At 48.4% G+C, this 15,286-nt stretch overlaps 1 protein-coding gene across 1 annotated transcript in view; it reads right to left on the bottom strand.

Annotated features, from left to right (window-relative positions):
* Window positions 1-14,786, bottom strand: part of NXN (nucleoredoxin) — a 32,719-nt gene extending 17,933 nt beyond the window's left edge. Inside the window, exon 1 of the mRNA XM_010722069.1 lies at window positions 14,724-14,786. Coding sequence (XP_010720371.1) covers window positions 14,724-14,771 — 48 coding nt within the window. The 5' untranslated portion in view covers window positions 14,772-14,786. The remainder of the gene's footprint in view (window positions 1-14,723) is intronic.
* Window positions 14,787-15,286: the final 500 nt, after the last annotated feature.

The following is a 15,286-nucleotide window of genomic DNA, read 5'->3' as shown; positions in this document are numbered from 1 at the left end:
CATTAGGAAAGCTGATTGGAATCGAGAACCGCATGCTCTGAAGGATGACCACCAAGATTTATCACCATCCCCATGGGGATGGCCCTTCCCACAGCTCAGCCTTCCAGAACCCAATGGCTCCTTGTATGCAGGTCAGACCTGAAGGGACGCAGCCTGGATGGGAAATGGGCTCAATCATTTTCTCACGTATTTAATTCTGGAATTCAAATACACTCTAATTCTCCCCCTGCACACACACTTTATGGAGGAGACCACTCTGTGCTATGCCTGAGGCACCCGCTGCCCCCTCTGCTTCTGCCCTTGAATCAGAATTTTAAACATTTTGTTGGTAGCAGTCAATACCCTCACAGGATAACTAAAATACAGAGAGACACCAGAGACACCCTGGCACTGTTTAGGTATCTTAAACAACAAAAATCCAGGGAGCTGGTCACTCTCCAGGCACAACAGGGGATGTCGGTGATGTGCAGAAAGGTGAGCCCAAGAGGAAAGAGGCAGCTGTTGTGCAGGTACCTGGGCAAAGACAGGCAGATGTACACCTCTCCAAAGGCCACGTGTCGGGAGAGGCGTGGGATGCAGAACGCAAATTACGACTGGCTCTGAAACCGCAGGAAGATCGGATGATAGCTCAGGCAGCAGAGCTGAGTGCTGCCTCAGCAACATTTAAAAGCTGTTTTTCCTGTCTTGAAGAGGATGACATAGAAATAACACACTCCACACTCGGAGGATTTGATCATCCATTTAAAGAGGGGATCTCTGCTCCGCTTCCCAACAGCTGTTGCAAATCTGTGGGATCAAGCCAAAGCTAACACAGATGTGGAAATAATCTACAGACTGCTCAGCCTGAAATCAGCTGATCCTCTCTGAACGCTCCGCACTCCTGATCACTGTGCATGCCTGCTGAATTCAACACTCAATCCCAAATGCCTGCTGGAAAAGGAGCCTCTCTTAAGATGCCATGTAGGCTGATTGGCTTTACAGAAACCGATCTGGCTCCTGTGCAGATGGTTAAGTCAAGCAGTCCAGCGGAAAAAACAGAGTCACTGGATTCCATCAGTAACCTTATCCATCATGCAAAGCATCACCACGCCATGCTGGAGGAGCTGAAAACCACAGTCCTGGGGCTTCTCCGTGCCTCCATCCACAACCAGCTGCAAGAGACTTTAAAACCACCACTTATTACTTGAGGTCTGAGGGTCCTAACCATCTGGGACCTGAGAAGGGATGTAACCAGCAATGCTGTAACCAGCTCTTGTTACCCTCTGGCAGGTGACAGTGATCCCAGACCGCAGGCACTAGAGCAGCACAAAGTATCCACGCTGGTCACGAGCAGCTCTCCACACTAGTGCCACATCCTTCATCCCTGGAGGACTTGGAAATGTCTTACCTTGAGGCATGCTGGAGTAATTTTTCCCAATAAAGGTGTCAAACCAGAGGTCTCCCCGCTAACAAACGGCTGTTTTTTGTTCGCAGCAAAATGGCTGGAATCTGGCCGGGGCAGATGAAATCTCCTCCTGCTCAGTACACACTGCTGGGAAAGGGAACTCCTTCTCCTAACAGCTGCAGGTCGCTATTTCTGGTTCTGCTGATTGATTTATCAGCCCTGGTCGCATTAACTTACGAACATAAATTTTGAGCTGTAGCGGTTAACACTGGCAAAGATAAAACACAACTGTTAGCTGTGCAACATGGGGGGACTGGGATGCAGCCCTGCTTTCACAGGAGGTTTGCTCACCAGTCCCCTGGTAGCTGCATTTTTCCACTGTTGTGCAAACTGGGACTGCAACAGATGCTGCACTTCCATCCTCCATAGTTTAAAGAGCTGCCTCCAGCCAGAAGTGGGAGCTTTCAGCAATACCTGCCTGTGCCAGAAGGCACAGAAAGATTAATTCTGTATGTTTTGCAGTCCTCTTACAGCTCTTGTTATTTCTCGAAGATACCATAACTAATCCTGTTTGGATTTCCTCCTCTCCTCCCCAGACCTCACTCCAAAGCACATCAGTTCACAAACACGTGAACCAGGAGGCCAAGCTGACCAACACACACTACTCAAGGTGACTAAAGTTCCTGTGGCAAACAAAAATAACAACCAGAAAACCTGCAGTGGCAGAGGGACAGTGGGGAGGCTGCAGTCTCTTGGAGCCCACACCACCCACTGCCCCGCTCCCAAGGCTCCGCGCTGCAGGGACCCTTCTGTCCTGGCTCGCTCTCCATGTTAAATCACAGCTTTTACAGCGTGCCTTAAAGGGTTTACAAGCACCAGGGGCCACCCAAGCTCTGCGAGGAGCAACAGACTGCAGAACAGCAGGCAGCTCCCTCACCCCGTGGATTTAAATCCACTTAACGCCTGTCCCAGTGATTCAGGCTGAGCTCAGGAGAAGGCTCCCCCTTCCCTTCCAATCTGCAGGAAGGGGGCATGGTGAGGGAACAAAACTCCGCTGAGTACAGAAGGGTGAGTTTTGGGGCAGATGGTGTCTGCCATGGTCTGATCTTGTCATACAGGAGACCAAACAAGTTAGCTTGAGATAAATTCATGGCTATGGCGCTGCTGTTTCTCTCTAAAAGGAAATTAAAATCTAATTACAAAATACAATGGTGAGAGAGATGTTGTCTCCTCCATTAATAAAATGAGGAGAGAGGATTTGGAATTGCAGTCAACAAGATTGCTGTAAATGCAATTGTACGCACTTCCCCCTGCTGGCTGCAGCCCAACTGCGTGAGCCATGCAAGCAAAAACCAAAACCAAAGCCCAAAGGCTGCAATGTCAGAGCTGCCCCTCTGCAAGCTGTGGGGCTGTCTCACACCTGAGACTGGCACCACCGCGCTGCATGCCTGCAGCTTTTGTTCCTCCCTGCTGCACACAAGGCCAAAAGTGTCCAAGGTAAAGGAGAAGGAACCCCTTTTGTTAGAGTTTTTTGGCCAAGCCCCTGCCAGCAGAGGACTGGTCTTTACGGATTTCCAAGGAGCACAGTGGTCAAAATTCTTGAACAAAGAGGGGCTCAGCCAGCACAACCCTATGCTTCCCATTGCATCGTTTCCTCCATTTTCCTCTCTCTGAACACTCTTGCTTTCCAGTCACTGCCCCAGCACCACCATCACAGGGCTCTGCACGCGGCAGCTGTCTCTACCACCAGCCCCATCCCACGGCCACGTGCACCAAGCTTTTCTTTGCACATGTTAAATCCCATCAGGATTTGCACAGGGGGTCCAGGTGGACCCTCTGTCATCCTGCTGTCCTTCATCAAGGTGAGAAAATATGTTTGTGCTCCCAAAGAAGTGTCCCACTTACTGCAGTAATTCCAGGATTAAGCAGTCCTGGCGGCTGAGATCTGAGCATTTTCTGTTAGGGCAGAGCAGCATATGGCTGCCAGGCCCTGGCGCACACACCAGACTCCGATCACAAGCTGCCTCATTTCCTCCTGACACACATTCAGGCTGACAGACTGGATCTTCCACAACCCACATCTGATATGAAAACATTTAATTTGAGCAGGACTTAAGAGAGGTTAACATGATCTATGGCAAGCAAAGCCTCAGGGGCTGCAGCCGCGGCCTGCCCTGTGCGCAGGCTTCAATGAGTGGCTGTGCTCAGGGAGAGGAGAGCAAAGCAGCGCCTGTCTGAGTGCCCAGATAACAACACAGCCAGCAGCTCACTTAGGGAGGATGCTGTAAGACAGGCTGCTCTTCATACACAGGAGATATTCTTACAAGCATTCCCCCCAAAATGCCTTTTTTCTTCACAAGCATGAGTTTGTTTACCTTTGTTTAACAGGAGGTCTATACCTAAGTATCTCCAGATATTTTGTAAACAATGTTTTACTTTCCGGAGATCAAGCATTCTTTCTTTACGCACAGAAAAACAGAGGCTCAGAGCTCACAGAGAAACCCACAGCAATGACGGGTGCAGGACCCAGGAGGTCTGTCAGCATCTGAAACCCTCACACATATTTACTCACAGTCCCAGCACACCCATCAAACAGCCACGTGCCAGGACTGGTTGCTGAAGGGTCTGATCTCGATGCTTTCTGGTTGAGCTCTGTTCTGCCAACTCTCTGTCACCCCATTTGCAGAGCTCTGGCAGTAAGGCAGCAGGACATGCACACAAAGAGCAGTAAGGGTGGAGGGAGTTCAAATGTTTGTGAGAAAAATTCAAGACACACATAGAAGTGTATCATACACGGGCCCTATAAATTATGCCCTTAGATGACTAGCACTAAGTAAGAAACAGCTAAGTAAACATACAGGTAATAAGAAAAAATAATAATTTCTCTCTCTCTGTGGGGAAGGGATATTTTTCCATCCGTTTATAGGAAAGGGAAGGGGTGGGGTGGTTGGTTTGGGACGTCAAATACAAGTTCAGAGTCTCTCCTGGTCCCAGGTCTCATCTGTCATCCGGAGCAGGCTGGCTGCCAGAGTTACCTCAACACTGCAGCATGGATTTCCTATCGGTCACATTCACTTTTGCTGCTACCGTTCACTTGAAGGCAGCCGGTATCCAGTGCAGATAGTCATCGTGAGGTCGAATGCCCTGCAATCCCAGATCATCAAGAAAGAAAACACTTTTGAAAAGCCCAAAGTTTAGATAGAGTTCCCACCAAACACAAAAGCCTTTTAAATCGGTAGGGACATTGGGATTTTCTATCGTTGTTTAATAAACACAATGAGGTATTGGTGTGGTTTCTGTTTTGTTTTCAGCACTTAATCCGGAAGGGAACTTTACACAATCAGATAAAAAAAACACCCTTGCTGAGAGGACAATAGAGCATTTGTTGGTGCTGTAAGGAACCTGGGGCAGCCACAGCCCCAGGATGCCACGAGCTGCCCCAGGACACCCCACAGACTGGCAGCCCCCACCGCACCGCTCCCACGCTCACGTGGCCTCCGAAGAATGAAGGTGCTACCAAAGCAAGGGAGGAGTATTTTGCAAGCATAGAATAACAGAATCATCTGAGCTGCAAGGGACTCTTAAAGGTCATCTAGACCCCTGCAATGAACAGGGACAGCTACAATAAGATCAGGTTGTCCAGCTGTAGCATCTTCACCTATGCTAATATCTAGCCAAAGGGATAGATAAGTCATTTTTATACTCGTTTTCATTTAAAAATATATCTAATTTAGCTTTTTTCCAATAAGTGTGATACCAAGAATCTTAGCAGGATATGCATATCACAGGAAAATGATACAATACCTGAAATATGGCGTATTCAGCCAACCCTTCAGATCTCAAAAAGAAAGGAGAAAGTTTACTGCAGCTTGGAGCTGGCATGCACTCACACAAAGTGCTGGTGACCCAACTAGCTGCCACTTTGCCCAAATGTATTAGTGTCTGTCTCTCTAATTAACAGCATCTAGAAAGTTAGAAGCTCTGCGGAGTTGAACTGGGTACAAATGAACAGCTTACAGTTATTTTAAAAAGGAGCACTGTAAAATTACGAAGGCATCTTCCCACTGTTGCTGACGTATGAAGAACAACCAGAAGATGGGAAACCTGCTCAATATACAGCGCCTTTTGGAATGAAATAGCTCATTCACAGCATCATTGGTGACACTTCATTGCACAAAGCTGCACTAACCAAAGCATTTACATCACTGCAAATGTACACGCTTTGAAAGCAAATAGGCTCCTGCAGGAGGTTCTGGGAATGATGCCGGGTCCAGTCACTGCAGTTGCATCCACTGCAGCCTCCCCAAGAAATTCACTCTGCAATGACACTCTGATCTCAGTGTTCTTGAGTTAGCCAGCCCCATGTGCTGGAAGTGATCCCCTCCAGTGACAGCATGGGGTTACCTGGTGCTTGGCCATCACCTGAAGGCAGCAGCTGCTGCAGGATGCACCGTGCAGGCTTGCTGCACTCCCCTCTTCCTCCTCTGTCCCAAGCTGAAACCCAATCCTTCCTCAGAAAGGCTGCAGGTTGGAAATGTAAACCCGACAGGAGCCAAGCCAGTGACGTCTAAATACGAAAATGCAACCGCGAGGCCAGCATTAGTAATTAATCAACTGCACATGTTAAAAACCAGACTAGAATAACCCTAAACACAGCTTTGGCTAAACTAATACCGAAACAGCAGCAAAAGCCAGTGTACAGCAGAAAGAGAAACCCTTTCCTCACCTGATCGCTCCTCTACAGGACAGGCTTGCCCATTAAACTCTCTATTCTAACTTTTCACAGAATTAGCTAAGAAAGTAGAAAGCAATGCAGAATGGGGCAGGAGTGGAGCTTTGCTTTGCAGCTTGCACGGCACCTGGAGCCCTCCTGCAACACCCAGCAGTGCGGTTGGGACCACGATCTCACATCCATTGACAAGAGGTCAGTGCTGCCCTCGGGGCTGAAAACCTTCATTTTCAGCCTTAAGTGATGCTTTGAGATTGCCGAACCAATTAAAAAGAAGAAAAGGAGCGGTGATAAATCAGTAGCAAGGTCAGAAGCTCCAGCTCCATCCTGGCTCGAGTCATGAAGTCACGAGATAAATGGTTTCTTGGAGAAGCGGGTCCATCAGTCAGTGTGCAGACACAACATGACATTTAGGACACCAATCCCCCACCGCTGACTCCAGTGAGCAGCCTCCTTCTCCCCAGGCTGCTATTTTAAACAGAGACTGAGCACGGTGCGAAGGGAACCTGCCAGGAACGAGACGCCGCTGTCAGAAACCGATGACACCACGAATCCCACAGGGGCAGTTGAAATATCAGATAAGATGCAGCGTATTCATTACCTCCTCCGACAGCCAGACCCAGCTGGAAACTGGAAGGAAAGATTTCAGCCTGCTCGGTGTGCCGCGACGCCGCTGAGCTCTGAACCCAAAGGGGATGAATGGTAGAGCACAGCCTTGTCTTTTTGGCAGAATAAGGAGGATTCTGCATTAAAAAAAGAGCCAAGTGTGTGTTCCTTTATGGAATGCCTAATGCTGCTGTGCACTGGCAGCAGCCTTCCTCAGATGTGGCTGTCTTTCAGCTGTTACTAAATTCAGAGGTTGTAAAATGCTTTGGGATGATAAAAATCACTCCAGAAACAGTTACTAAAACTATTTCCAGGAAATCGATCCATGGAGACAGTGAAAGAGAAAGTTTTGCACTCTCACAAAAGCTTCAACAAGAGAAGTATCGCAGCTAAAGGAAGTTTTGCTTCCTTGTCTTTTCGGCAACAAACAGGAGCTGCATGAGGGTTTGACTCAGAAAATGCAAACCACTGACATGAGACAAGCTGAAGCCTTGGGACAAACTGGGCACCCCCCGGAGGAAGCGCTTTCCCAGGAGCCTAACCCACATTTCACACAGCAAGAGGGAGCCTGCTGCAAAACCAGCAGGAAAAACCCCTCCGAGGTCACCTGGAGCTGCAGCTGTCTGCTCAGCCAAGCTCCGGATTTGTTTGTATTTTTGCTTTGTTCTGTTGGTTTTTGTGATTACTGATTGTCTAGATAAAGATCCCAGGTTAACAAAATGCACACCGCAGGAACAGCATATTTATACACAGAAATAACACAAACCATCTTCAGAGCGTGTTTTGCTTTCTCGTCCTCTGCTCTAAACTAAACGTTAGAAAGCAGCATGCTTGGAGTTGGATGAGCTTTGGAAAAATGCAGCAACTCGGCTGCTGGCATCTGAGCAGCTCCTACCAGGGCTCTGCTATGAAGTTCCAGGCTGGGCACTCCCATCCAGCCCTCAGTCAGAGCTGATCGGATGCAGCCACAGAGTCAAACTTTGACATATTCATCTCATTTGGCAGCTCCACAGTTTGACTATTAGCTCCAAGCTTTTTCCCCTCTCCCTCCTTCTTGTTCAATTATCTTGCTTCATCTTTATTCCGTTTCCAGGAACACTTAGCAACAGGCTCTTGCAATCAGCCGCCAGCAGGCGAGGATCTGAGGAGCAGATTCAGCACTTACGATGACCTTTTACTACATTCATGCAAATTTTAAAGAAAGTATGTGAGCAATTTGCCTTTTAAGTATCCTCTGGTTACATTCTCCAGGAGTTAATTCTCCTTCTCTCTCTAGCGACATCAGAAACACCAGATTTTATGATTTTATACTAATGAGAACAAAATCTTTGGCTTATTTTGTGGAATTTTGTTCTGTATCTTGTGCAGCAATCAGACCTTGAGCAAGCACCAATTCCATGAGGGACAAGGTGTGGGTCCTTCACTTGCTCAATGGCTTTTGCAGGCAGAAAATCAGAAACCTTCCCTCCAGGACATCCCAAGGAAAATCCTGCAGCTGTGATCTCAGCCACTGACACTTCTCAGCCAAGGCAGGAGATGAAAGAGCAGGTCCAGGGGGTGATGGAAATCCTTACAGATCCACCGTAGCGATGCCAGGGGAGCTACATCCAAATCTGGGGACTTGGTGGCCCTGAGGACCTTCTCCATCTGAGAAATAATGCACTCGACACCACAAGGCTGGCAGCACTCCTACAGATGGGAAGCATACAGTAAACCTGCCTCTGGCAAATCCCATTGGCAAAGTGGCACAGAGCAGCCTTTGCAGCTGCGTTCCTGCACCAGCAGCTGATCAGGAAGGATGTTCATGGACTTAAATCAAATCCCAAAAGCTTTCCTGCACTTTCCCTGCCTCTCAGTGATTTTCCCACACACACAGATGTCTGCACACAAGTACAGCCTGCTTGGCAAGCTGCACAGAGGGGCACTGCTGCATTACACCTTTTCTCCCTGAAATGAAATCTTTGAGTTAAATTCAAAAATTTCTGTATTTCTTGCAGTGACAAGAACCTGAAGGGAACAGGAACCTATAAAGTGAGGCAGCTCACTTCTTCCTGCTTCCTAAATGGTGCTTGTAAATGGGGAAATAATTTGCAACGCTCTACTCCAATAAGAGAGGGAAAAAATGCTTGCAGATGCCTGATACTTCAGATAATCTTAAAAAGTGCAATCTACTTCTTCCCTTCTTTAAGAAATGAAAAGTCTGAATAAGGATGCCATTGATCTGATTGCCGGGAACAGCATCTGGAACATCACTCTCTGCCTGAGACTGCAGAAGCTACACAGGAGTTCAAAGCAGCCCAAACTCCTGAACCAGATGCTGCTCACTCTCATAGAAATGCCTGTGGATCTGTGTGAAAATGATTAAGCAAAACTGCTCCCTCTTTTTCCAAATTTATAACTCCAATCTGTTTTCTCTTAGAGGGCAGATGCTCATTACACACACAGCACATCAAAGGCCAGGAAGTTTGGGACAGTCGTCCCGCCATGCACACCAGCACACATCCTGCTGGAGTTGCCCAAAGCTGCACTGTGCAATAGCCCTGTGCTGGCCCTTTGAGGGAGAAGAAATTCTCAAACCCAAGGGCTCATTATCCAGCAACTGCTGCTCAATTTTCACCTCCAAGCACTGGCATGGCTGCAGAGGGAGCTCAGCAGGAGACGACCTTGTACAGCTTCGGATCGAGCTCCAGCCCTCTGCAGTCCCACTGGGAACCCTGAGGACAAAATGCTCTGGATGCATCACTATTAAATCTGCCCTAATGCCAAACACCATCATCACAGCAGTGCAGTCAGAAGATTAAATGGGGTTGGGACCCCATCGTCATAAAACACCAATCTGTAACCAACAGGGACTATGAAACAGAGAAATACAGGTCAAGCATTTGGGAACAACCTGACACTGGGATTTATGTACTCTCACTGGAAACCCTGCCATCGGTGAGACAGTCAGAAAGGTCTCTGTCCTGCCAAGGCTCAAACTCTAATTTCAACTCTGATTTTCAGAAAATACACACCACCAAGAGGTCCCATTGTGTCCTGTTTTGCCACGTGGCTTCTGCAACCCCTGTCCTCTCAGGGACACTACAAAGGCAGGCACCCAGGGGCTATTCCAACAGTGGTAACAACAGTAAAAAGCAGTAATGTGTTTCTATAGGGAATTCTCCTGACACTTCTCAGTCCAAGTCTTGCTATTACAGCCTCCCCAGGGAGTCCCATGCATTGGGTGCTGAGCATCTCCCTGGGATGGGAAAGGCATTTCCTCCAGGATCCGTATCCAGGCTTACTGAGTCAAACACGAGCGACCTGCATCTTCCCCAGCCTGCACCGACAGAGCCAGTGCCTTCCAATAAAGCATCTTCAGACACTCATTAACAAAATAACAACATTAAGAGAGCGTCACGCAAAGAGATCGGTGCCAGGAATCTCTCAATCATCTACAAGAGGCTTATCCAGGAGGCAGGACAAGGAGGACTTGCTTGCACAAGTAGCAGAACAACTTACCCAGAGCAGTGATAAGCACTGCTGATGGACATGAGGCAGGTGAGAGTCAGCCTGCTCCCATCCCTCTGTGCTTCATCATGACACAGGATGCAGAAATATTTCCCTGTTCTGTGAAATCTTGCATTAAAAAAAAGAGCAAATTAAGACCCTGGAATCCTAAAGTCTAAACACGAACACAGCATTGCCTCTTACTCAAAGCCTGCTTTGCCCTTTCTTTACCTTCAAACTCTACAGAACGGTGCTGGGATCTAAAACTCAGGTTTCCCAGATCTGAGCCAGCTTCTGCAGCCTGCTCAGGACGTGACCTGGGGGGGCACCAAACCTCATGCATTTAATCCCACACCTGACTCAAAGCCTTGCCCGAAGAGGTGAGAGGTGAGCGCCTGATCAAAGGCCTCATCCCCAGAGCCTGTCATTTATTTCAGTTCAAAGAGCTCAGCAAACTCAAGGCAATAAGTCACCAGCTCAGATATTTAAAGAGGAGTTTGGGGAAGGGAAGCAGGAAGCACGAAACTTGTTTGGGCCTGGAGCTACTTTGCTATTAAACAGCATCGTGCTTTGGCAGGGCTCTGCAACAACAGTGCTCAGCCCATCACAAGCAATTGAGCAGAACTGGAGTTCAGTCTGCAGCACCAACAGTACCCAGGTCCACGTGTACCTCCTGGGGAAGGTCGTGCTCTGGTCCTGCAGCCTGGTGGCACCAAGAGATGGCTGTGACAGGGACTGGCACGCTGCGAGAAGCCAGATCAAAGAGATGCTGAGTTGTAATTTCTTCCAAACAGCTACCCGACAGCTGTGCAAACTTCTCTTTCCCTGGTAAATGCTGAAGAGGCACAAAAGATTTAGCTTTGCTGGTGGCATGGTTTGCAGTAGAAATGGTTGTGTTATTTCAGCCTGAGAGGGCTCGTGCCTGGAGGAAAGGCTTGGGAACATCAGTTTCTGCTGTGCCCTCCTGCAATACACAATGCACTGCCATCACAATTTAAACATAGATGAAACAAGACTTCCCTCATTCTCACTGCAGTAAGCACAGGGCCAGGCATAACTTGTCTCTGGCTGTCTGAGAGGACCCCCTGTTTCAGAGGAGCACAGCACTGGTGTAACCTGCTCTGCCTGACCTGCCCCAAAACTTGAATACGGAGCAGCCCAAGGCTGGGTGAGCCTCCATCCCCCTGTGCCCTGCTGCCCCACAGCTGGGATAAGGCTGCCAGGAGGATACCAGGATCTGAGGAAGCAGGGATGCAGCTGGGCTCTCCTTTACCAGCTCCTGCCAGCTTCCCTGTCCAGCTTCATTTCTGACCAAGAGATAAAAATGATTCATACTCAGTCCCTGCTCTTATTGAGAAGTTACGAGAAACAAAAGTAAAACTAAAACAAAGTTCAATGTTATCCTCCTTTGCAGACAATCTGTTAGTGACCTGGTCTTTCTCAGCAGCCCTTTTATCTAGCAAAGTGTTTTGGCAAAAGCTTTGCAGGGAAAAGCCATGCAATCCAGCTAGTTAAAAACCCAGTGCTTTCATGTTTATACAGCCAGCTGAGCAGCACACCACAAAGCCTTTTATTCCAAGCCTCTATTGACAAGCTAGCGCCGATAAATTACAACAGCCGCCAATAATGAAGAGGAATGGGGAAAAAGAAAAGGAATTCCCTAGGTGGGTTGTAAGAGCAGAGAAACTCAGGATTCAAGAAGACAATGAGGAAAGTCTGTGCAAAAACTGTCCTGAGATTCAAGGCCAATTTGATTGGACTAAAAGTGGAGAATGAGCACAGCTGAAGATAAAGACAAATTCCTTCTCATTTCCAAGAATTCACCAGGTCTAAGGGGTTTGGCGGACACTGAAGGTTTAGCTGTAACTCTTCTAGATTCCTCTATTTCCATGGAAAAAACTGTCTGGAACAGCCCTGTGTGTGCTAGTGAGTGGCTGGGGAATTGGAGGAGCCGAGCTGCGGAGGTGTAATGCAAACCACAGGCACAAGGCAGTGAGTAAACACTGACAGCACTGCACAGCACCGAGCGCCCCAGTTCCCTGCTGGCAGCAGACTGCATGCTGACCCATGTACTGCATCTTGTTGGTTTACATACAGTACATGCAAGAGCCAGGAAAAATCCATCTTCTTTGTCATAACAAACGCTAAGGTAAACAGAAAGGCAAGGCCAAGCAGATTATCCAATTTACCAGGCATGTGAAGGAGAAAGAGAGCGCTGGCCAAGCGGGTACTCCAGGTTTTACTGTTTCTCAGCATGCACAGATAAAAGGACCACGAGGGAAGTGAGGTGTGCTCCCCACATGGGTAAACCTGCTGCTCCCGAATACAAACAAAAAGTGCTTGATAAGGGAAAGCAGCATTCCACAGCATTCTGCTGCAGTGTTCCCACCTGCCCTGCAGCAGGCAGACGCATGCCCCAGGGGCTGCTATGGGTTCAGCACATCGCGCAAACACCCTGAGAAACCCAAATGGGGCCATCTGCTGTGCAACACTGATCTCCTACGCATACAGTTTCCAGTAAGAGGAGAAGAAGGGACTTCTGGAGTCAGCTCCTGCCGGCCATGGGAGCCAGCAGCCCCACTGCCACATCTGGTCCAACCGCACACCTCTCCCTCAGAACCAAATAATGAATCTCTTCTAAGCTCAGACTTACTTACAATAGAGATCTAAACCAGTTTGTGCAGAAACCAAGCACACGTCCCAAACTCTGCTCTGAATTAGACTTTTCACCTCATGCTTCCCAGGCACTCAGCAGGTGGCATATTGCTGAGGTCTGAACCACGCACATGGCTGCAGGTCTGTGGGCTGGAATCTCTCACAGCATCACCCTCCCCCCTCCACAGCTCTAAGGAGGGTCACAGAAAAGATTTAGCATGTGCAGCAGGTTGTTGTGGTTACCTTTTATTCAATTCAAAAGAATAATATAGCATATTCCCAAAGGCAGTCCATAAATAGTGGAAGGATTCTGTTTTAATCCCCTATCTATTCCTATCTGGATAATATGGCATTTTGACAAGCGCTGCCAAAAAGCAGATTTATGGCAAAGCTGAGATTCTGCATAGCCAGCACATGCTCTGCAAACTCTGGATTCCAAGGAATAAATACAAACCTCCTCCACGATACAGATGGCTTTTCGGGTTCAGAAGCCTCAAGAAGCTAAAAAAACTGCTTGCAGGAATTCTGCTTCCTTCTCCCACTCCAAATGGGAGCGTTTTTATACCCCCACCTTCCTCCACACTAACACTAACTGCTACCATTGAATGTTTCTGGGGCCACCACATCCCACCAGGACCACCCTGTGCTCCCCAGGTGTAACCTTCAATCATCCACCCATGGGGACTGCACACACCTCCTCCATTGATCCTGCAGGGACTGCAGCAGCCAGGTACAGCAGCAGGACCCAAGCAGCGCATGCTAGATCACAGAAAGACACACAAAGACATTTCTGACAAAGGGGAAATGCTGCATCCTTGCCAAAGCACTGTTGTTGGCTGCATGTACTTTGGATCCTGTCTACTTGCAGGAAAAATGCAAAGTGAAGGATATTTGTTTAAACCCCACAGGCGGACACTGCGATTCTATTAAAAAAATACAACTGGCATTAATTCTAAAACTTCTCACCGCTGGGACTGGGATTCAAACCCAGCAATGGACAGTGAGGCCAAAACACACTCAGAGCAGACGCCTGCAAAAGATTCCAAGGGAAATTAGTTGTGTGGTTTTCATAACAAAAATAAAATCCAAAGTTCTACGGGGGGGGGGGGGGGGAAAGCAACTTCTCTAGCAGACAGTGCTGCAAATGCACTGCACTGTTTGCAGATCATTCGAGATCCATCAAGGTCTGACGCTTCCTCTGGCCCCTGCAGAGCTCTGGGCGAATTGTTCAGGAGGTGAAAGCAAACACAGAACCCCAAGTGGGCAACAGCCTCCTGCTCAACCCCAAAGCTTGCAGGGAAGAGCCAGCCTTGCCCTGGTTCATCAGGCAGCACCAGCTCTTCTGTGGCCATGGGAAGGACACCCCATTCATCCATCCATCCACCCCTGCACACCACCAGCTGCAGGACACAGGACAAACTCTCAGGCTGTCCCCTCCCAGCTTCTCCCATCACTTCTCTCCATACATGCACATGGTGGGCTAACTGGCATTTACAGAAAGCCCTGACTTCCCGTTTTGTGTGCTAAATTAAGCCTTATACCATCAACTTTTCTTTTTCCTAAGTAATTTTTTTGTAGCTGACTCACACCGAGCTTCTGCCAGGAATTTTCGTAATTAGTGAATGAGAGCAAGGTTTTGCCTGTGCATGCCTGACAACATCTGCTGATTTAAGACCGCTGAGCCCAGAACCTCGTGTAGCCCCGGAGCAGCACAGCTGAGTGCCGCCTTTCAACCAGCAGCATGGCCAGTGCTGCTTCTCCTGTACAGAGCTTGCAGCTCCTAACCCATGCTATGAGAGGAGGAGATTGGGATGGAAGAGAAGAAACACAGGCTGCCCCTCAACTTAGCAAGCCTCTCACCAGAGTACGACAGCATAGGCAGCTGCATGCCTCTCCATCGAGCTGCATAGTTGTAAAGCCATCGTGCGTCACATGTTCCTTAGAGACAGACGACAGTATAAAGCTCCAGAAAACCACAGAAGAAATAACTTCCTCAACCTCTGACTTCGATGGACACATGAGCTGCTTTGCAAGCGAGGCTCCAACATGTAGCAGTGGTCCAGCCTAAAGATGAAACAAAAGCCACGGCCGGTAAGCCAAAAGCAGACATCTGGCATCAGCCACCTCAACTGCACATAGGATCCTTCCCGGAGGGTCCAAAACCATCCTGCTCCTGCTACAGGTCAGAAAAGCAAATGAATTACCACCCTCAGGATCAAGCTTCCCTGTAAGGTATGCCACAGCCATGCCTGTACCCTCCACACACAACTTCTTACTCACCCAGCCCTGTAATTTATACCATATTATATCTGTAGGGCTGCATTAAGGTTGCCAAGCCCTAAACAGCCAGGATGTGCTGGAAGTAAGTTTTCTCTATAGCTTTACTCTGATCCACTTGTGCATGGTCTTTACAGCATGGACGC

The sequence above is a fragment of the Meleagris gallopavo genome, chromosome 21 (assembly GCF_000146605.3).
Source record: "Meleagris gallopavo isolate NT-WF06-2002-E0010 breed Aviagen turkey brand Nicholas breeding stock chromosome 21, Turkey_5.1, whole genome shotgun sequence".
NCBI lineage: Eukaryota > Metazoa > Chordata > Aves > Galliformes > Phasianidae > Meleagris > Meleagris gallopavo.
This window is presented reverse-complemented; position numbering and strand designations above follow the sequence as displayed.